The following is a 23,246-nucleotide window of genomic DNA, read 5'->3' on the forward strand; positions in this document are numbered from 1 at the left end:
AGCCCCGTATAAGGGCTAAATATTTTAGCTTCTTGGATTTATTGGCAACAAACTTTTAGATGTATTACCGCCACTGACTGGTATGGAGTGTGGTTCGTGATGTTTTGTATACATAACATAAATTCAAAGAAAAAAAAATACACACAAATATACCTACTTTCAGTGGTGTCAAAAGTACACATTTGTTACTTAAGGATACTGCAGTTTAAAAACACTCTGGTAAAAGTTGAAGTATCAAGTTGACCTCTTTACTCAAGTAAGAGTGGAAAAGTATATGCTCCAAAAACTACTTAAAAGTATAAAGTAACCTTTAAAAAAAACAGCCTGATGCCACTATATGATTTGAAAGCTCAATTTTTTGACTATTTCGGAAAATCCTTTGAGATAGGGCCAAGGATGAGGGAGGTCTTGTTGGTCTTCATCTCTCGATACGCTCTCGCCTGTGTCCGACCTTTCAGACATTTCAACATCTTTTTCTGAATCCGAGGGTCATGGGGAGAGGAGACACGGGATGAAACAGGTAAAAACTGATTATCTATCTATAGAGAAACTAAATCATAATGAAAGCACAATGTTGCTAGCATAGCTGCAATGCTGATTTTGAGATGATAAAAATCAGGTTGCAGAAAGTTATTTCTCTAACTATGATGTTAGTTAGGCCTGACGTCTCAGGATCATAAAGACATATTTGCGGTCAACTATGACAGAAAAGAGACGATCAAGTTTGGTTGAACTCAAATCAAAATGCACAAAGGCATTGGATCTAAATAAAGTTGTGAAGCGTTTTGCTGAGCAACATGGAAATCGCCGCATTCAGCTGTTATAGGTATTTTAACTTTATGTTATGCTCTCTGGTGAGCCTTTACACAGCTGTTACATTTTGTTTTGGAACCTGAGAAAATCTGATATTTCATTTAATAAAACCAAAAGTGTTAAAAGTTAAGTTAAAAATGTGATACTGGTGTAAATCCTGCTTATTATGAAGCAGTGTTGTTTCTTTTTTTGTATACATAGTATGAAACTATCCAGAAATGACCTGTATGAACCTACTCACTAAATGTTTTGTATTTTTTCAGACTGAAAGCAAAATGTATTTTTATGTTGCTTCTTTTCAGATTTGTAGAGATTTTGATGTAACATACAGTACCTGCCTTTTTGTTGATACAGCAGCTTTAGCTACAGCATATTTACATGCATGAAATGTCCCTTTCATGTTGCCTTAACTGCTGTATGTCAAGTTACTGAGGAACAAATGGGGTAAATGTGTGTTCAGAGTAAACATTACATGGATGTCTGGTACCTTGTTCGGGTGCCTTGACCCATTTATTTCTACTGTGTAGTTCTGCTCACTTTAGTACAGCTCAGTCCATAGATCTCTGATGGGTAACTTTTTCTTTCTATAGTTTCTTCTTGTGCAAAGCTGCCTCTCTGACAGTCAATCTCACACATCTGCGACTCAGCGCCTGTGTCTTACCTTAATACCTTTCCTGTGATAATTCCCCTCTAGAAGTAGTGTTATCATTCTTCTATCTCTTATTAAGTGAGATCACATTGTACGATGTATTACTAATATGAACTGTTTCACATGAAACACTTACTGTACATACTATTCTCACCAAACTGTGATTAAATTCAGGGTAAACAAATGCCATATGTTGCCACCACTCAAAAAATTCCTGCCTCCCTCTCGCCACCCCATAAAATTTTTGTAGCTCCGCCCCTGTTTTCTCCCATGATTTTTTTCTCCAAAACAGTTTTTTTTATAGATATTTTCCACATTTAATGCCTTCATTCATTTGCTCTTTATTTTTAGAAACTACCAATAGGTTTCCATCTCTCAAAATCTTTTCCATTTCGACTTCTCCAATTTTCTTTTTATTTCTCTTGACGCCACAATGGGGCTGATGTTATCCTGTTCTTGCTCATTCTTCAGTTTTAATATTATTTTTAATTCCTCCCTCACAACTTTCCTCCTAACTATCCTTTCTTCATCTGAACTACTTCCTTCCAGTTCTCGTTTACTGCCTTGACTTCCCTTTTCTTCATCTGTTTTAGTTCTTCCACGTCCTCTCCCCATTGGTGTCCACCCTTCAAAGACATGTTTAAAATCTTCTTCTTCTTCTTTTTTTAATGGCGGTTGGCAAACAACTTATAGGTGCATTACCGCCACCTTCCAGAATGGAGTATGGATCAGACAAACTATTATATTCTCCCTAAAATACCCGTTCTTCTTAGAAAATTAAAAATACTCCCAAAAACTACATCCCCAGATGACCTTTGAAACAATTCCCTTATATCTAGTTTACTTTTATTCCTGTCTAACTCTCTACACAACATTTCTCTTTACTGAGTATATTTATTACATTCTAAAAATATGTGTTGGACAGTTTCTAATTTCCCACAAATACAACACCCTGTATTATGCTTATTCATTATTTTAAGAGTACTATTTAATCCTGTATGTCCGAATCTTATTCTAGATATAACATCTTCTTTTTTAATTCTATTACATTTTCTTAATTCTCCAACCTTTTTTTGAATACTATAATAAAATCTAGCATTCCCTCCTTTATTCCACTGTTCTTGCCATTTCTTCTTGAAATACATTTTTATAATATTCTTTAACTCATTTTTACTAATGTTAATGTTTACATCAATATCCTTTTTTACAGCACTCTTAGCAAAACTGTCAGCTAACTCATTACCGATAACACCAATGTGAGCAGGAATCCAGACTATGGCTCTGTTCGAAAACCTAGGACGCATCCTTAGAAGACCGGATTCGAAGGCCGATTACGTCATAGCGCGGCGCCGAGGTCTGGTCGGATTCCAAGAGTCCTCGTTATGCGGCCTTAAAATGCGTCCTTCTTTTTGCCCGATTTGAAGGACGGGTCCGATGTATCCTCGGTATTCTTGGATATCCCAGGATTCATTGCGAGACCAAGCAAGCTGTGATCAGAGGAAAGGTTACTTGGCGCCGAACAGTGGTGAAAATTGGAAGTTCAGTTTAATATAATACAACTCTGTGAATAGTTCCGTCTGAAATGAATGAAAATAGTTGTTTTAATAGTTACTGAGCAGGGGCGGACTTAGGAAATTTGGGGCCCTAGGCAAAGACAGGCATGGGGCCCTCTGAATTGAGAAGACAACATATAGAACAGACTCAGTATGCAGATACAGAAATTATAATAGAATAGACTTAGATTATTTGTTCTACCTTTTGTCGCTCTCTTCTTATCCTTTTTGTTGTGGTTTTCTTCTGTGTTCTTTTGTCCCTTTCTGTAGTAGTCTAGGCAAAGGCAGGCACGGGGCCATCTGAAATGAGAAAACAACACACAAAACAACAGGTCAATTATACAAATTGACATTTTAAGAGAATAAACATGCATTATTTTACCTTTTATCCCTCTCTTCCTGTCCCTTTTTCATGTCTGTTTCATTTTACTCTTTTTTTCTTTTGTTTTATTCTCTTCCTGTCTTTTTCTCAGTCTGAGAAAAAGACTGAGACTTTCTTATTCTTTTGTTTCTTTTACTCATATTCCTCCTTGTTTCCCCCTTATCTCTTCCTGTCCCCTTTTCTTGTTGTTTTCCTCTTAATGTTTTGTCCCTTTTTCCTAGTGGTTGTATTCTCTTTCTCCCTAAAATTTCATTTTTCGAGCCTTGGCCTCAGCAAATCTTGCAATGAGAAGATCCATATCCACTGACTTCCTGACTTCTTGCTCAACGGAGAGAACAGCGAGTGCAGACAGCCTTTCCTGTGACATTGTTGACCTTAGATATGTTTTAATTAGCTTCAGCTTTGAGAAACTTCTCTCACCTGAAGAGACTGTCACAGGTAGAGTGAGCAGAAGTCTGAGAGCTATACTCATATTTGGATAAAGGTCTAGGATATTCTCCTTATACATATAATCAAGCATCTCAGATGGTGATGAGATATGTATGGGGAAGGATCTAACTGCTCCCTTTACCTCAAGTTTCATATCCTCTGCATCAATGTCATCCATCGTCTGCTCAAGTCTCTGGCAACATTCATCCAGCTTCCCTTCCTTCTCAGTGCTTCTCATGACATCAGTGGAGTAGAGAAATCCATACAGCTCATAAAAGGTTTCCATGTGTGAAAATCTCTCCTTTAATGTCAATTAGAGGCAAGAAAAACTCTCTTTTTTAGGTCTCTTCTGCAGTGGATTGAAAATTATATATATATATATATATAAATATATATATATATATATATATATATATATATATATATATATATATATATATATATATATATATATATATATATATATATAAAATATATATATAAAATATATATATATATATAAATAAATAAAATATATAAATAAATAAATAAAAAAAAATATATATAAATAAATAAAAGATAAAAGGTGCATGTCACAGGAAAGACTAGTGATGTTACAAATGACAATTGCTTAAACTACAGAACAGTAAATTATTTAATTTATAATTAATGTGACCCTTAACATCCCCAGCTGTACACAATAAAACACATCAAATCAATGTCAATACAAAGCTCTAAAGCAGAGTGAGATGTTGGTAATAATTCCTTATGTTTTTTGAATGTATAACTTAAATTATTAAAGACTAAAACACCTAAAACTTATGGGTGATTTTACAACATTTAAAAGCCTGAGATTTTCCTGAAATTCAACATTAAAAACACCTAAATAATAGATTTTTCATCGTTTGTAGCAAATCCAAATGAAATTAGAAACTTACTTTAAAATGACCCATCTTCAATAAGGTAAATAAATACTTATCAATATAGGGGGAATGTCCCCTTTGACAGCTTAATACTCACTAGTTGTTTAACTCCACACGATGGATCCTCCTCAACAGGTGCCAGACTTGCCGCTGAGTTTTCAGCTGTTTGCGACAGGTTACTGCTGCTGCTGCTGCTCGCCGCTGCCGCAGTGAAGAAGCCGAACTCAGTCATTTTTGGTAACTTTGAAAGCAGCTTCCTACTTTCATTCTTTTTTTCTCCTCTTTTCAGCACCGCTAGGGTAACTTCTTTTCATCTTTTTTCTTTCCTTTCTTTTCTCTTCTCTGCTCTGCTCGTCTCGTCTCTTCGCGCCGTTTGTTTTTTCAAATAGTTTGCTGCCGTGTGTTTGGACCTTTCTGCCCATGCGCAGCAAATGGACTGAACCAATGTAGTGGACACTGTAGGAGGGGCCCCGAGACACACTTAATATTATAAGCATTCTAATGCCATTTTAGCGAAAGCATTTTTAAAAAAAACATAATTAATGTGCTCAAATAAGTAATTGCTGAATTAACCATACATGTAAAATGAGTTTTAGGGGGCCCCCCAGGAACTCGGGGCCCTAGGCAACTGCCTAGTTTTGCCTAATGGTAAGTCCGCCCCTGTTACTGAGTCAGATATGTGGCGGTAATGTTTGGTTTATCTAAAGGTTTTAATCTGTTACTGTGTAAATGGGTTTGGCTGTAATTTAAGGACAGATTCTAATATATTTGCAGGGTGGGGACTATAAATCTGATAGGATTTTTATCTTTTTATTGCTATTTTGCACAATATGCTTAACTTTGTATTTTTTGTTGTTGAATATTAGAGATTTTGCAGATATATTTTTTATAAATATATTGTTTAGATTTACTTATATCTTTCTACCCCTTTTATAGAATAGAATAGAAAATCCTTTTATTGTCCCACAATGGGCAAATTTACAGCAGCAGAAAGATTATTGAAAATGGTCACACAAATGTGGTTTTAACAATATAAAACTGGGGAATAAATAACCAATATGCAGCTATGGACATTTTTACAGTAATGGATATTTGAAAATAGCAGCAGCATCAGAGATGTGCAGAATGACAGCAGCATTTTATTTAACTGACTAAGGTTTCTATTATTACATTTGATTTTATCTGTTCCTGCTCCCAGCTGTTGGAACATTTATTCCATTCTGGATTCTTGTGAGTGTAGTCTTTGTTCACTTCACAATAAAAAAAGAAATAAATAAACAGTTTTGAAAACTTCTGTATTCATTCTTTTCCTGCTTTGTGTGTCAATGTTTACGGTTGCTAAGCAACAGAGCATACGGTGGTAAAACCCGCCCAAGGGTAGACCTGGTCGAATTTACAGCCAAAACTCTTCCGGTCTCCTTATTTTCAAGGACTTCGAAGGATCCAGTCTAGGTAGACCGCGTCCTGGGAGGACCCGTCCTAGGTTTTCGAACAGAGCCTCTGTTTAAAATCTCCGCAGGCGACTCTTCTTCTGTTGACGAATGGAATTTGCGGGGGCGCCGCCGCCTGGCTGAGAGGATTATTACACCTGAAATACTGAAGCCTGTCACTACCCGATTCGTTCTGCGCATGCGCGAACAGATATAAATCCGGGTGTCCATAAATAATGTAATTATGGTATTAAAACTACGTATTTCTATCCTTAACTCACTAAAGGATAGTAATACACATCTGTAAAAAATGTTTATGACTTTTATTTTTATGCTTTTCACATTTTCTTCTTTAAAGCGCTTCTCTGACGTCATCAGACTTTGAATTTGTTTTTTATTTAAACGCAGTAAGTACAAACAACTAAGGCAATAGCAACAGTACAAATCGTTGGAAGGCATAGTAGAGGCAGATAAAAAAAATGGAAGTACAAGGCATCAAAAACACTAACTTGCTCTATAAAGTTAAGGTTAACCATTGCTATTCCTGTTAGTTCAGATACAGCTGATAAAGCTTTCTCAAAATTGGTTAAATGGCCTATTCTACCTAAAGTCAAAGAAACACAATTTAAAGTTATAAACAAAAATTATCCTGTAGCAGAACTTTTAAGAAAAAGATTTGGTTTTAGGGTGGATCAATGTTCCTTTTGTAATAATAATAATAGTGAAACTCTTGAACATATGTTTGATCATATGTTTTAGCTGTGTCCTCCTGCTTCTGGAAAGAGATGAAAGATTGGATTTATTTGAAAATGAAGGATGTCCCCCCATTTGCACTGAATGATGTCATTTTTTATATGGACCATCTTCGCCAGCCTGTTTCTGATACTATTAATGTCCTCCTGCTGTTGGGTAAATATCATATCCACTGTGCTAAATGGAGAAATGCTAAACCTTCCTTTCATTGGTTTATTAATGACTTTAAAACCCTTTTTTTTTTTTTGTTCTCTTAAAAAAAATTTTAAAAAGACAAATATGCTTAAAAAACAAGTCTTAAATTCTCCCAACATCTGCTATTCTAATTGCATCTACTTTTTGTGTTTTCCATATTTCTATGGCTCTTTCTATGTTTGATTTAAATGTTGGCTGATATCAATCACCTGCTATTTGTTTTACTTTGTATTTTTCAATTATAATTAATCTTCATCTGTTTATATACGCTTTTATCCTATCTGAAAGTATTTTTTATGTGAATGTAAATGGCTTAATAAAAATTAAATCAACATTGCGGTCTCTGTAGTTTACATCTAATGCAGACATGCTTCAGTGCAAATTATTTTTTATTTATTATTTTTGAAAATCTAAACAAAACCCCGCAGTATTTTTAGTGTCGATCGACGTTCAGAGTAGGACTGGAAAGCAGAGCAGATCGTATCTATTTGGGTTTTAGTTCAAATGCTTTCATTGAATTATTAAAGTTGGGTTTTTATTATATTTATTTCCCCTTTTCGTTCCCATAATGTCAGAAAATCTAACGAAACAGAAACAGAACTGCACGGCGTATCTTTGGCGCCATCTAGTGGTTAAACTCAGTTTCGCATTCAGGCTTTGGTTTTGAAAATGTGAATTCAAGGAACTGACACAAATCTTTAGCCTTTTTAGATCATCTTACTTATTTTGGTAATAAAAAGAATGAAATATTTCACAAGTTTTTGATCTGTAAATTTGTTCTCACATGATGCTAATCAGCTTTTAGGTTAATTCCTGACTCTGTGACCCATTCCTGTCCTACAGATAGCTCCTCATATGTTCTTTGCTTCTGTTCTTCCACCTGCTTTCGAAAAAAACTGACCAGGTTCCTATTTTTTTTTTTTTTTTTTTTGACTGCATATTCAAAAGCATGTTGTTTTTTCACTGAATTATGTTATTTTTTATATGGACCATCTTCCCCAGCCTGTTTCTGATACTATTAATATCCTCCTGCTGTTGGGTAAATATCATATCCACTGTGCTAAATGGAGACATTCTAAATCTTCCTTTCATTGGTTTATTGATGACTTTTTTTTTTTGCTCTTTTAAAAAGATTTAAAAAAATTACAAATATGCCACAAAATTGAGACTTGATTTTTCCAAACATCTGCTATTCTAGGTGCGTTAACCTTTTTGTTTTTATTATTTCTATGGCTCTGTCTGTTTGATTCTTCTTTCTATTCTTCTTTTATTGTAATTTATCTTTATCTGTTCATGTTCACCCTTGCTATCTTCTCTGAGAGTATTTTTTTCATGTAAATGTTTTTGACTTAATTAATAATAATAATAATAATAATAATAATAATAATAATAATAATAATAATAATAATAATAATAATAATAATAATAATAAATACAAAAATTTATAAATTAAATTAATTAATAAATTAATTTTAAAAAAGTATTCCGGTGTAATCCAAAAGTAAAAGAAGTAAAATATAAAATTAGAAATAGTTATTATCCAACAGCAGAAACTCCTAAGAAAAGTTTTGGATTTGAAGAAGACTTTTTAAAACTCAAAAACACTTTATTTACAAAATTCAAACATATAAACAATTGAAAAACAGTGATTGACTGAAAAGATTGGGCAACAAAATAGTCCAGGAAACCATCGTTTTAGTCCAGGCATGTTTTTAATCTTTCTGTTGAAACATGGTTGGAAATTTATATCTGATTTTAATTTATTTATTTTTCATAGAATTCTTTATTATTTTTGTCAGATTGACGTTATTTCTCTTTGACTATTTTATTATTATTTTTTCCTTCATCAAACGTAGGGGGGGACAACTATTTTTCTCCATCTACTTTGTAATTAATTTATGGAAATATTTATCTTTAATTTATTTTAAGATATATTTATGTGTTTTTTCATTTATTCGTTCATGAATTTATTTCAAGATCTTTCCCTATTTTATCTTTTATTCTGTAAATCTAATATGATTTAGTATTTTTAATAATTCACAACACAAATCATCTCAAGGCACTATACAGATAAAAATTTAGGATAGTTTTACTTCTTAACCACTTCTTTTTTTCAGGACTTTTTTATATCATCTTATGCTGTTATATTGAAATGCGGGGGCAGTTTTCTCATTAGGGCTGTTGCAGCTTAAAGCTTTAACCACCATATAGATTATGTTTATCCAATCAAAACATTTAGTCTTCTGCAATATAGAAATACTGTTAGACATTTTGCACAAAGCTGATTTTTCCAGTTGAGTTTATCATCAATAATAAATCCAGAGAAATCAAACTTGATATTTCCAATTAAATAGTTTTAGGATATAGGCTGCTCTGTGGTGCAGTGGGTTGCACTGCTGCCTTGCAGCAGGAAGGTTCTGGGTTCTATTCCCAGGTACTCCAGCTTCCTCCCACAGTCCAAAAACATGACTGTTAAGTTAATTGGCCAAACTAATCTCTAAATTCTCCGTAGGTATGAATGATTGTTTGTCTCTGTGTTGCCCTGTGATGGAGTGGGGACCCGTTCAGGGTGTACCCTGCCTCTCGCCCATAGACAGCTGGAGATCGGCACCAGCACCCCTTGCAACCCCCACTTAGAAGATGGATAGTTTTAGGATTATAATATGATGGTTATGTACAGGAAGGTTGAGATCCTCAACAATAACCTGGTTTTGAACTGTAAACCCAGCTTTATCTTAATAACTTGTAAACAAAATCTTCTTGGTGTTAAAAGAAGCACAAAATGCAACCAGCTTTATAAAAGAAGAAAGTGGGATTTCCTCAAACACAATAAAGTCGATTTATAGTTCCAGAAAATAATGAGGGATGTGGTAGTCGGGGTGCTAGACTGAGCTACAAAGATGCACACAACAGTCAGAGAGCAATTTAAATAGATATATTGAAATAATATAAATAATAAACATTTTTCATTATTTGTACAAAGGCCCAGTGGATCCCTGAGAGACGGGGCTCAGTGACAGGAGCCAGGAATGAACACGGAGATCCTCCAGGGTGGCTCGTCTCCTACTGTCCTCCTCCAAACACAGGGCCAGAAAAGTCAGGCACTCTGGAAAGAGAAGCCAAGGGTTAATGGTCAGAAGCACAGGCGGGCGGTAACTAGCAAGGCACCTGCTGGTTATGTTCCTATACCTTTCGAAAGGTCTTTGTTGAACTTAATGAGGCCCCGTGTAAAACGTCTGGTGTCAAAGTGACGCCTGTGCAGCATTCGATACAGGATGATTCCCAGCTGCCAAACCGTGGTCGGAGAAGGTTTGTATTTCCTACTGCTGAACCACTCCGGGGGGGCGAATGCAAGAGTACCTGGAATACAGGCATAGTCAGAGCAGACTGTTATGCTTTGTTCGTCCATTTGCTTTCTAAAGGAAATGACTCAAAGAGGATCTCAGTTAAATGTTTAACAAAGTAGAAACCCACCACTAAAACGTCTGTAGACTTTGGTCGTCTGGAAGCTTCCACAGCCAAAGTCAATAATCCTGATTCGAGGCTCCTGGGATCCCATTTCCACCAGTGTGTTTTCACACTTCAGGTCTCGGTGAAAAATCTCCTTGTTGTGGAGGTCTATGGCAGCGTCCACCATCTGTTTCATAAGAATCTGGAATAAAACAATGAAAAATGTGTCTTTATCATTAAAGATCTCATCTTCAGTTGTTGAGATTAAATAAAACTTTAATAAATTTATTCTCCCCTTAAAGATTTCTTTGGTTTTTACATTTTGGTTTTTTTACTGATTAATGATTCAGATCATTAAGCAAAATGTATTATTAGAAAAAGATAAACTGAGTTATAAACAAAATGCATTTTCCATTGATCAGAGACAGAGAGAGAAGGTATCTAAACCCAGATGGATTATTTTCCCCTCAACCTAAAGACTGGTTGAGTCCTTTTTATTATGTTACACATTTATCAGAGATAAAAGTTGTTGCTGCCGCTGTTAAATGGAAAAAGCAGAAAAGCTCTTATTCTGCCAGCGAATGCAGACGTAGCAAAAACATCAAACCTCCAGCCTCCCTACCCTGGCCACGTCTTCCTCCAGGCGACCTCCTCTGCAGGACAAGTAATCCACAAGATCCATGGATGCTGGAGGCATTTCCATCACAATGACCAGGTCCTGATCCACATAGTACCACTCCAGGAGGGTGACGGCAGCAAACTCCCCCACTGAATTTGGCCCACCTCCGGCCTTCTGCATGAGGGCGACCTCCAGGGGAACACCGTCCACCTTAAAAAAACCACAATGACCTGATTGTGTAACTAACAGCAAAGGACAAATACTGTCTACTAGCATGACTGGGAGGCCGGCTGCTTCTAAACCAGTTCACTCACTTCACTCAGTCTGATTTGACCTCTCCTCATGTCGACGTACTTGATGGCCACCTGTTGGACACAAGCACAAGTGTTATCCTTTCTGCAGACATCGGCAGTGATGCTTTCAGGATGCCTGCTTAGATTTGAGTCAAAGACAGACAGAAGGCCAAGAACACAATATAATACCAACCGGTAATGAATCCTCCAGGCGAAGGCCAGCGTAGACGGACCCGAAGCCCCCTCTGCCAATCAGTCCAAGACGTTGGTATTTTCTCTCAAACTCAGCTAAGAGTGAACAGAGAAATCACCTGATTATAATAAAGCTGTGAATACTGTCAGATTATTGATGTTAATGATGATCTTCAGCAATCAGAGATGCAGACATCATGTCTGTTGCTTTCAATGAACCTCCAAACTCTTTGTTTCTGTTTGGGTTTTTCAAGGATCAGAAAATGTCTGCAGTTCCTTCTGTTTACATTCCTGTCGGGGGTTAAAATATTTTCCTTTTATATTTTCAGGATGGCTAAAATTATTCTTATGATTTCTTCAAATTTTAGTAAGCTAAACCTTCTTAAAAAAATAAGACTAATATCTATGCTGACGACCTGATTGAATTAGAAATACTTTGATAAATATTGAAAACTTTTCAAGTTATTCAACTGAGTTGAATTTAACTTTGACCATTTGAACCATTTGTGCAGGAACTCTGATATTTTAACCTGATTATAGCAGCAATTATTCTCTTATAGTAAGCATTAGAAATATTCAGAATCAACTTCTTTATACATATGAAGATCATTTTCCCATAAATGATTCATTAATACTGGATAAAGGAAAACTTTTCCCTCTTCTGTAACTTTTCACCTTCATTTACTCTCTAATCACAAACCAATGACTTTTATGGGAACTGATGTCAGAGTTGCACATCAGGATATTTGAATTAACTGTGAGGTAAATAAAAATTGATGCATGGTTTTCAGAATTTGATATAAATCTACGCCCACTGACCAGCTTCCCTGTGCCTGCTAAAGAGGAACAGTCCCACAGCATGACACTGCCACCATCCTGCTTTACACTGCCAATGGTTGATTATGGGGGTTATTACTGTTAGCTCTAGCTTTGCTATTAAAAGCTGTCTGGCTTTGAATTAAACCTTTAAACATAGAAGTTATAAGTTATCTTAACACTAAAACTGAGAAGTAGTAAAATAGCTTGTCTTTAGCCTAAGCAGAAAAAGGAAGGATGTTTGTGTTCCCAGTTCAGGAGTTGCTGGGGTGCATTTATTTCAGTGTTGGGCTCACATTTGTCAGAAACTGAGCTGCTGGTGCCTTGCTCTGGCTCAGAGACTCTCTGCCTCTTCTTAGAGGACTCTTCAGGGACATCGGCCTTTCTCTTCCTCTCCCTAATGGGTTTCAGCTCTTCCTCTGGCTCCCTGAGGCTGATACTGGTGCTGCTTATCACTACTATGCTGGCTGGTGCCCGTCCAGTAGAATTGCTCTTTCCCTTTTCACAATCAGAATCAGAAATACTTTAATAATCCCAGAGGGAAATAATATATACACATATGTATTTTAGTACTTTTGGTTTTTATGTTGGTACCTTTTGGTACTCTCTCACAAACTCTACAGACACAGCGTGATCTTGTCCAGCGGTGAGGCGGCTGAAGTTTTTGCAATTCTGTTTGCATAACTTTTTGTTCTCCAACTCTGTGACAACCTCCGCCTTTCTTTTCCTGCAGCTTGGTTCATCCAGACGGCTGCTGGGTCCAACAGAGACGCTCTGGTTATCTGAAAGAGTTCAAATGTTTACACTCTATAGCAGATCTATTTAGGAAGCAATCTTTACCTGGTGCTGTATTTTTTGTCTTCCTCAGTGCATCATTCAGTTCGACTTTTGTAAACTCAACATTCAATAAATTATTTGTTTGTTCAACACACTCTAGTAAATCTTTATGTTTACGTTTCGTATTTTCACTTTCTTTTCTACCCTCTTGGCTAATATTATTTGAACTGTGAATTTTACTAAATGTTCTTGCCAATATTTCAGCTTTATCTACATCTTTTATAATTTTTTATTGTCTATTTTTAAAATAGGATATTCAAACTCTCTCTTCATTACATTCATTCTTTTAATTACTTTTCTTTTTTTTGTGTGTCTTTTCCTATTGTGCTACAAACATTTCTCCAATATTCTCTTTTTGCATTCTTAATAGTTCTCCTTACCATTGTTTGCTTTCTTTTATAATCAGTTAAATTATTATAAATTGGATTACCTTTTAGTACCTTAAATGCTTTATTTCTTACTTTTATTGCTTCTTTACATTCATTTGTCCACCATGGCACCATTTTCTTATCATTTTTACACCCTGTTTTCTTTATAGAATGGTCGGCTACTTCCATAATTATCTTACAAATTTTTATATTTACATCATTTATATCCATTCTCATATCTAGTTTTTCCAAGTTTATTTGACTCGTCTGCTTTATTAAAATTTTGTTTTTTATAGATCTTTATATTCTTATTTAAATATAAACCTGCTCTTATTGTTATAGGATAATGATCAGTACCGATTGTTGTATTCTTATCAATGAACCATTCACATATACCAGCTATCACATTTGAGACAATAGTTAAATCTAAAACTGATTCCATCCCTGTTCTCACATTGATTCTTGTTCCCTTCCCATCGTTAATACATACAAGATCTTTCATTTCCATTCATTCTTCTATAACTTGTCCATTTTTATCATTACACATACACCACAATGTACTATTTGCATTAAAATCCCCACACCAAATTATTTTCCCTTCCAAATATTCAGTTAACTCTTCCATTTATTCAATTGATAATGTTTTGCATGTGTAACCCTCTTTGAAATGGTCACGGGTTGTGTTGTTTTGAATTCATGCATTTATTTTAAGTGTTCAACATTTAATGTGTTAAAGTTGTAATAAATAAGTTAAAACCGTTGTTTATGCAGAACAGTATATCTTAAAAATATGAATAAATCTAATGTTTGGTTAAAAAACGTTTGTTAGAAAGAATCTTCACATCTTGTTTTATTTTGAAATGTCTCGTGTTGCATAAAGGAAGTAGTGTAGAGCAGAAGGATTTTACTGGTTTCTCATTGGTCCATATACAGGAAGTGGGAGGTGCAACAGGGAGACAGGAAGTGGCAGGAGAGTGTTGTAGCTTGACCACGGAGAAAAAACGTGCCGAAGTTTGCTAAAAAACGGAGTTTTGTTGATGTTTGTGGACTTTCAACTCGACAGTCATTTTAAAATATCAGCTCTACATCGTTGTCTGCAACTACTAGTATTGTTTCAACCCGAAATTTGCTGTATAGTAGCTGTGAGTATTGGTTCAGTGCTCGCTAATGCATTAGCATTCACCAGCAAAGTGAATGCATTTTCAGTACTGGGAGCTAGCTCAGCTAACAGAGACTCTAGTAAAGTTTCCGGCGTGGAAGCTGGGAGAGTCAAGCACTGTGCAGAGAGGTGAGCAATACTGATTTCTATGGATCTGATTCGGAGGACTGCATCTTCACTGGACTTTTCTGCTGCATGCTGAGTTGCTGGGGACCGAGAGACTGGTGAAGAGTGATCAACATCCTGCATCCATCTTCCTTTATCAGCCGGGACCAAAGGACAGGTTCATTACCAGACGGATCCAAACTTTTGGGAGAGGTACCACACTCCAACTGTTCCACATCATATCAGGCCTGCAACGGGGGAATTTTGGTTTATTTTTAACTTTATGCCGGCTTAGATGTGAGTTAGGAAGTGTGGGCCCACATATTTTAATTAAGTTGGACAATTGAAACTGAAACTTTATTACAGAGAGAAATTTATTTTTATTTTATTTTTTTAAAACATCTCAATTGTTTGTTTGTTTGTTTTGCTCAATATAAGTTCAAAGTTCATAAAGTGTTGTGAGTTGTTTGGTTATTTCAAATCATTAGATAAGAAATAAGCAGATTTAAGACTGGATTATAACCCTGATTCTGATTTCCTTAGGTTGTGTTTAAAGTTGTTACTGTCCTCAGAGGTAAGTCAAACTCAAGTCAAAAAAGTAAATAGAGTTTAAGGGGTTTTTTACGAACTCAGGGGCCCTTACCTACTTCAATGGGGTATAGGTGGGCTACATAAATTGGAGGCACCGCTGGGATTATTTTTGTCTTGAGTTATAGATAAGCTAGTTAAAAATTTTTTTACTGTGATTGTCAGGGCAAAAGCAAGAGAAATGCAGCAGGCTGGGATTTTTGTGAATAAACTGAAGAACTGGTGCAGAGGAGAAGGCTTGGATGAGAGCCATGCGTTGTTGACAAAAGTTCCCCAAAATACAGAAATCGCACAAATAGAAGAGACATTGCAGACTTTGAAATGTCTTGGGCGTGTGCGTGTAAGGGGAAGAATGTTGGATGAATCCACAGATCAGATATTAGTGCTTTGTGAGTGCAGAGAAAGGCTCACTAATGCTGATCTGCCAAACGAGGTACTATCTTCAGATGAGTCCACAGCCTGGCCGATATTCATTATTTCAGAAACTTCCAGCGATGAGGGGGATTTTAGAAGTAAACTAAATGCTCTTTTGCACGCAGAAGGGAAGACTGTTGATGATGTGCAGGCTCTTCTAGCAGAACCAGAACCAGTTCCCTCATCCACCGAGTCTCTCATTCGTGCTGTAAGTGATCTACTGGATAAAGCAACAAAACCTGCAGAAAATGGAGGATATCGACGTCTGCGTGTCTTCTCAGGCATCACACCTACTCCTGTTGGTGAGGAACAATTTGATCACTGGTTAGAGCAGGCTTACATGATGGTGGAAGTGAGTGAATGTTCCTCAAAAGAAAAAAGACGGAGAATAATGGAGAGTTTAAAGGGTCCTGCTTTAGAAATTATAAAAGCTGTTCGTCTTTCTGATCCTGATGTCACCCCTGAAAAGTGCTTAGAAGCTCTTGATAGTGCATTCGGAATGGCAGAGTCAGGAGATGATTTATATTTTGCTTTCAGACTGTTGCAGCAACAGTCTGGAGAAAAGTTGTCAGATTTCCTACGGAGAATGGAACGCTTGTTGTCAAAAGTAGTGCAAAGAGGTGGCCTTCCAGCCACGAATATGGATAAAGCACGGCTCGAACAGCTGCTTAAAGGTGCAGTAGGTTCAGACTTGATGCTAATTCAGCTCAGATTGAGAGAGAGAAAGGACACTCCTCCAACGTTTCTTGAACTGCTTCGTGAAATCCGTGCTGAAGAAGAATATGAAGCATCTCGAGCTAAATTAAACCCATCAGTACGTGCAATCGTCCCAAAGACTCAGGTGGACCCCAATCATTCAGAGATTCAGAATCTGAGGGATGAAATTAGAGGAGTGAAGTCAATGTTTGCTGCCTTTGCTTCACAACACCCTCAAAATGTCGCAGATAAACCGGAAAAATTTTCTAATGAGAGAGAAAGAGACAAAGAAACCAATATGGATTCTGAAGTTGAGGCTTTAAAGAAACAAGTGAAACAGTTGCAACAGAAAGTCAAGTCAAAAGTGTCTTACCAGGCCGAAACATCACCAACGGTAAGGACAGTAAATGCTCCAAACAGAAAATCCGATGCAGATGAACGTTTTTGCTACCGCTGTGGAGAAAGTGGGCACATGGCAGGAAAGTGCAGAAATCCTGAAAATCAGAATAAGGTTATCCAGAAGCTTATACAAGCACTGAAAAAAGCTAAAACCGCCAGTCCACAGCCAACCACTGAAGAGACCACTGCAGAAACTGCCTGTAGCGTGAGAAGAAGTGAAGTAGCTAAGGTAGTTCCTCATAATGTACCAGACGGCTTAATTGGTCCGCCATCCATTGAACATGTGAAAGTAAATGGACATTTATGTGACGCACTGCTCGATAGTGGCTCCAGAGTTAGCATAATCTTTGAGTCCTGGTACAAGAGGTACCTGTCTGACACACCTATTAATCCAGTTACAAATCTAGACATATGGGGTTTGAGTGATTCTAGCTACCCCTATCTTGGCTATGTGATTGTAGATATGGAGTTTCCCAAAAAAGTGACAGGAGCTCCAGCTATTTTGTCTGTTCTAGCTCTGATCTGCCCTGACCCACCTGGTCCAGATCAGACCCCTGTCATAATTGGGACCAATGCCAAAGCCAATCTTCCAAAGCGTTTGTCTGAACTGTGTGATGAAACACCTGAGGGGTTTGGTCAGACTTTAGGAATACACAGCATTTTGCCTGGAAATGAAGGAAGGCATTTGGATCCAGAAGAGGAACATAATGGTGAAATTGGACCTGTAAAATGGGAGGGTCCTGGAAACCTGACACTTCCTGCTGGAGGTAAATGCATAGCAACCTGCAAAGTGGATGTGGAGAATCCTCTTCCTACTGACATCTTGTTGGTGGAATCTTCAGTGGGCAATCCTCTTCCTGCTGGTGTTCTGTTGCAAGCCATGGTAATCCCAAGTAATGCTATAAATGGTAACCAGCTGACTTTATTGTTCCAGAATGAATCCCTGAGAGACATCACAATACCCCCTGGCACCATTGTGGGTTGCCTGTATGTTGCTGATGTTGTCACCACGGCTTCCAAACAAAATGTAATAAAGAAGGAGTTTGATGCTAGTCTAATTAGCTTTGGAGAGTCACCTGTGCCGGAGCAGTGGAAGGAAAGACTTTGTCAAAAGCTTTCTGAAAGAGCAGCTGTCTTTTCTCTTGATGAGCTTGATGTGGGACTAGCTAAAGGGGTGGAGCACACAATTAGACTATCAGATTCACGCCCTTTTCGGGAACGATCCAGAAGGATTGCTCCTGCTGATATTAATGATGTACGCTGTCATATACAGAAACTGCTTGCTGCAGGCATCATTAAAGAGTCTAAAAGTCCATATGCATCTCCAATTGTAATTGTGAGAAAAAGAAATGGAGATGTGAGAATGTGTGTCGACTATCGAACACTCAATAGTCGAACCGTGCCCGATCAGTACACTACACCACGTATTGATGAGGCTCTCGACTGCCTCTCCGGTAGTCAGTGGTTTTCAGTTTTAGACCTGAGGAGTGGCTATTACCAGATAGCTATGAAAGGGGAGGACAAAGAAAAAACTGCTTTTATCTGTCCCTTGGGTTTTTATCAGTTTGAGCGGATGCCACAGGGCATCACAGGAGCCCCTGCTACTTTCCAGCGTTTAATGGAAAAAGCAGTGGGTGACATGAATCTGCTCCAAGTACTGGTTTATCTGGATGACCTGATTGTGTTTGGGCGCACTCTTGAGGAACACGAGGAAAGACTCTTAAAGGTTCTTGACAGACTCCAAGAGGTGGGGCTCAAAATTTCCTTAGATAAATGCCAATTCTGTCAGACAAAGGTTAAGTATGTGGGACATATTGTGTCAGCAAAGGGTGTTGCAGCTGATCCAGACAAAATAGAAGCTGTCACCAAATGGCCTACTCCTACTAATTTGAAGACCCTGCGGTCATTTTTAGGATTTTGCGGATATTACAGACGGTTTATCCACAATTATTCCTCCATTGTTCGGCCTTTAACAGATCTAACTAAAGGTTATGGCCCCACACAGCGTGGGAGGAAACCGAAAAACGGTGAGAATAGAGTCTACTTGGATGAAAGGGAGTCGTTTGGAGAAAGGTGGGATCAGACATGCACTGATTCGTTTGAGAAAATCAAACACTGCCTCACAAGCGCCCCAGTTCTAGCATTTGCCGATCCAAGCAAACCATACATATTGCATGTAGATGCTAGTTTAAATGGACTAGGTGCTGTTCTATATCAGGAGTATCCAGAGGGACTGAGGCCAGTTGCATTTGCCAGTCGCAAACTTAGCTCTTCTGAAAGAAACTATCCCATTCATCAGTTGGAGTTTCTGTCACTGAAGTGGGCAGTTGTGGAAAAATTCCACGATTATCTCTATGGAGCTCGCTTCACTGTTCGGACTGACAACAATCCCCTAACTTATGTCCTCACAACAGCAAAGCTCAATGCTACAGGTCATCGTTGGCTGTCAGACTTATCAGCTTATGATTTTGACATCATATACAGACCTGGAAAAGCCAACATTGATGCTGACCTGTTGTCACGCATGGAAACAAGAGGGAAAGGGGATGAGTGGCAAAGTATCTCTCAAGATGGAGTGAAGTCCATATGTCAGAGAGTTGGAACCCTGGATGACTGTACAGATTCTCCTAAATATGCAGAACAGCTTGGAGCTCCTCCCGAGTGCATACCTGATGCATATGCTTTTCCTACCGGTCTGCAGCTCAACTCACTGGTACACCTGTCCAGAGAGGAGTTAATGACTGCGCAAAGTAAAGATTCCCTCATAGGACCAACCATCCAAGCACTAAATTGTGGAAAATGGCCAGATGACATCAAATCTAATTCAGACATGATGGTTATGAGAAGAGAGGTTGGAAAATTGGTCATGGAAAATGGACTGTTACACAGAGTGAGTGAAAGTCAGTCAGCAGGGAAAACCCACCAACTTGTCCTGCCTGCTGAATTTAGGACTATTGTGTTGAAATCCCTCCATGATGATTTAGGTCATCTTGGCATAGAGAGAACCATTGATATGCTCAGAAACAGGTTCTTCTGGCCAAGAATGGCTACTGATGCTGAACAGTACATCAAAAACTGTGGAGAGTGTGTGTTACGAAAATCCCCATGTCCAAGGGTAGCCCCTTTACACCAGATTGTTAGTACTGGGCCTATGGACCTGGTTTGTATAGATTTTCTCTCCATGGAACCTGACTCAAAAGGTATAAGTAATGTGTTAGTAATAACCGACCATTTCACCAGATATGCTCAAGCATTTCCTACTAAGAATCAGAAAGCCCTTACGGTTGCTAAGGTTTTAGTAGAGAAATATTTTGTGCATTATGGACTTCCAAATCGTATCCACTCAGATCAGGGAAGAGACTTTGAGTCTAGACTCATTAGAGAACTGTTGACTCTACTAGGCATAAAAAAGTCTCGCACAACACCATATCACCCACAGGGCGATCCTCAGCCCGAGAGGTTCAACAGGACTTTATTGTCAATGCTTGGAACTTTGAATAAAGAAAAGAAAAGACAATGGAGCCAGCATGTTGTTCCCCTTGTACATGCTTACAATAGCACCAAGTGTGACGCAACAGGATTTTCTCCCTACTTCCTTATGTTTGGCAGGGAGGCCAAACTTCCAGTGGATCAGTGTTTTGGAGCACATTTAGACGAAGATGGAGACCAACAGCACTCGTCTTATGTTGCAAAATTGAAAGATGACCTGCAAAAAGCTTATAAAATGGCCCAAGAAGCAGCAAACAAAGTGCATCTACGTAACAAGAAAGCCTATGATAAAAGGATTGGATTTCACAATCTGGAACCTGGTGACAGGGTTTTGCTGAAAAATCTTGGACTGAGAGGTAAACAGAAACTTCAGAATCGTTGGTGTGATGTTCCCTATGTTGTTGTGGGAAAGATGCCAAATCTGCCTGTCTATAAGGTAAAACCACAGAATGGAAGAGGGAAGTTCAAAACATTGCACAGGGATAATCTTCTGCCGATTGGAGAATATGTGCGGATCCCAGTAAGTGATAAACCTCTGGAAGTGCACACCAGGTCTGCAGCAAGCCCCAAAACGAGGTCTAAACGAGCAACCACCGAGCATTCCAAGCAGGTGGCGTATGAAATGTCAACTGAATCATCTGACTTTGAGTGGGAATTTCCACAAAGACCATACAGAACTTATCTGGAGAGAATGCTCCAAAGAGACAGCAAAAATGGTCATGAACATGAAAAGACTTCTCTCAATGTTGCAATGGAGGACCTATCAGAGAGAGCAAGCCCTATTCCGGATGAGCAAGACTCTGATACAGGACCACAAACAGAATCTGAACCCGATAGTGTCTCTAGTGAAGATGATATGCAATGTGCTAGCAACTCTAAGAGGACCCATGGTCTAACACGTTCAAGACCAAAACGTACGTTAAAACCAGTAGTGAGACTTACGTATGATGAACTTGGCAAAGTAAGTGAACAACCGCTTACGATTGTTCACAGGGGTGTTGTCATAAAAATACAGAGCTAATGTACTTGCTAAAAGCTTCCCATAACCTTTCTAGAGTTACCTACATGTTTGTGAAGTCTGTTGAGGACACCAGCCATTAATAGGGGGGAGGGTGTAACCCTCTTTGAAATGGTCACGGGTTGTGTTGTTTTGAATTCATGCATTTATTTTAAGTGTTCAACATTTAATGTGTTAAAGTTGTAATAAATAAGTTAAAACCGTTGTTTATGCAGAACAGTATATCTTAAAAATATGAATAAATCTAATGTTTGGTTAAAAAACGTTTGTTAGAAAGAATCTTCACATCTTGTTTTATTTTGAAATGTCTCGTGTTGCATAAAGGAAGTAGTGTAGAGCAGAAGGATTTTACTGGTTTCTCATTGGTCCATATACAGGAAGTGGGAGGTGCAACAGGGAGACAGGAAGTGGCAGGAGAGTGTTGTAGCTTGACCACGGAGAAAAAACGTGCCGAAGTTTGCTAAAAAACGGAGTTTTGTTGATGTTTGTGGACTTTCAACTCGACAGTCATTTTAAAATATCAGCTCTACATCGTTGTCTGCAACTACTAGTATTGTTTCAACCCGAAATTTGCTGTATAGTAGCTGTGAGTATTGTTTCAGTGCTCGCTAATGCATTAGCATTCACCAGCAAAGTGAATGCATTTTCAGTACTGGGAGCTAGCTCAGCTAACAGAGACTCTAGTAAAGTTTCCGGCGTGGAAGCTGGGAGAGTCAAGCACTGTGCAGAGAGGTGAGCAATACTGATTTCTATGGATCTGATTCGGAGGACTGCATCTTCACTGGACTTTTCTGCTGCATGCTGAGTTGCTGGGGACCGAGAGACTGGTGAAGAGTGATCAACATCCTGCATCCATCTTCCTTTATCAGCCGGGACCAAAGGACAGGTTCATTACCAGACGGATCCAAACTTTTGGGAGAGGTACCACACTCCAACTGTTCCACATCATATCAGGCCTGCAACGGGGGAATTTTGGTTTATTTTTAACTTTATGCCGGCTTAGATGTGAGTTAGGAAGTGTGGGCCCACATATTTTAATTAAGTTGGACAATTGAAACTGAAACTTTATTACAGAGAGAAATTTATTTTTATTTTATTTTTTTAAAACATCTCAATTGTTTGTTTGTTTGTTTTGCTCAATATAAGTTCAAAGTTCATAAAGTGTTGTGAGTTGTTTGGTTATTTCAAATCATTAGATAAGAAATAAGCAGATTTAAGACTGGATTATAACCCTGATTCTGATTTCCTTAGGTTGTGTTTAAAGTTGTTACTGTCCTCAGAGGTAAGTCAAACTCAAGTCAAAAAAGTAAATAGAGTTTAAGGGGTTTTTTACGAACTCAGGGGCCCTTACCTACTTCAATGGGGTATAGGTGGGCTACACATGGATTATAAAAATGTATTATTTTAAATTTACATTCTTGTTCCCATATCTCAATTACTATGTATTCAAGTTCTTTCCCTTTCCCTAATACCTGATATTGTATCCCTTGCTTTACAAATATTCCACATCCTCCTCCACCTCCCTCCTGTCGATCTCTTCTTACACTATTATATCCTTTGATCACAAAATCTAAAGTTGTTTTTAACCATGTTTCCTGAACACAAATGATTTCTGGTTGTTCTTCAAGACTGTCAATATAACCTTTAAGTTCCTGTCCTTTAGCTATTTAGTAATATTAACATATATCGCCTGAAGG

General features: G+C 37.8%; 1 protein-coding gene and 1 long non-coding RNA gene across 3 annotated transcripts; both read right to left on the reverse strand.

Annotated features, from left to right (window-relative positions):
- Positions 1 to 3,082: 3,082 nt before the first annotated feature.
- Positions 3,083 to 5,063, reverse strand: LOC119779738. Of its 2 annotated transcripts, none has more exons than XR_005280276.1 (3): positions 4,826 to 5,063; positions 3,218 to 3,315; positions 3,083 to 3,132 (listed from the first exon to the last, which is right to left on the reverse strand). It is a non-coding gene; the product is annotated as an uncharacterized LOC119779738 (long non-coding RNA). The 2 variants fall into 2 exon arrangements; XR_005280277.1 differs by lacking the exon at positions 4,826 to 5,063 and adding an exon at positions 3,969 to 4,135.
- A 4,963-nt stretch (positions 5,064 to 10,026) lies between these two features.
- LOC119779739 (serine/threonine-protein kinase pim-2-like) lies at positions 10,027 to 16,148 on the reverse strand. The gene is made up of 9 exons (XM_038279514.1): positions 15,971 to 16,148; positions 13,071 to 13,258; positions 12,773 to 12,974; positions 11,662 to 11,756; positions 11,490 to 11,540; positions 11,179 to 11,385; positions 10,581 to 10,758; positions 10,296 to 10,466; positions 10,027 to 10,212 (listed from the first exon to the last, which is right to left on the reverse strand). Exons 1-9 carry the CDS (start codon positions 16,146 to 16,148, stop codon positions 10,076 to 10,078), a joined length of 1,407 nt encoding a protein of 468 aa, XP_038135442.1. The 3' UTR covers positions 10,027 to 10,075.
- Positions 16,149 to 23,246: the final 7,098 nt, after the last annotated feature.

This window comes from Cyprinodon tularosa, unplaced genomic scaffold (assembly GCF_016077235.1).
Source record: "Cyprinodon tularosa strain WSP-4 unplaced genomic scaffold, ASM1607723v1 ctg1501, whole genome shotgun sequence".
Lineage (NCBI taxonomy): Eukaryota > Metazoa > Chordata > Actinopteri > Cyprinodontiformes > Cyprinodontidae > Cyprinodon > Cyprinodon tularosa.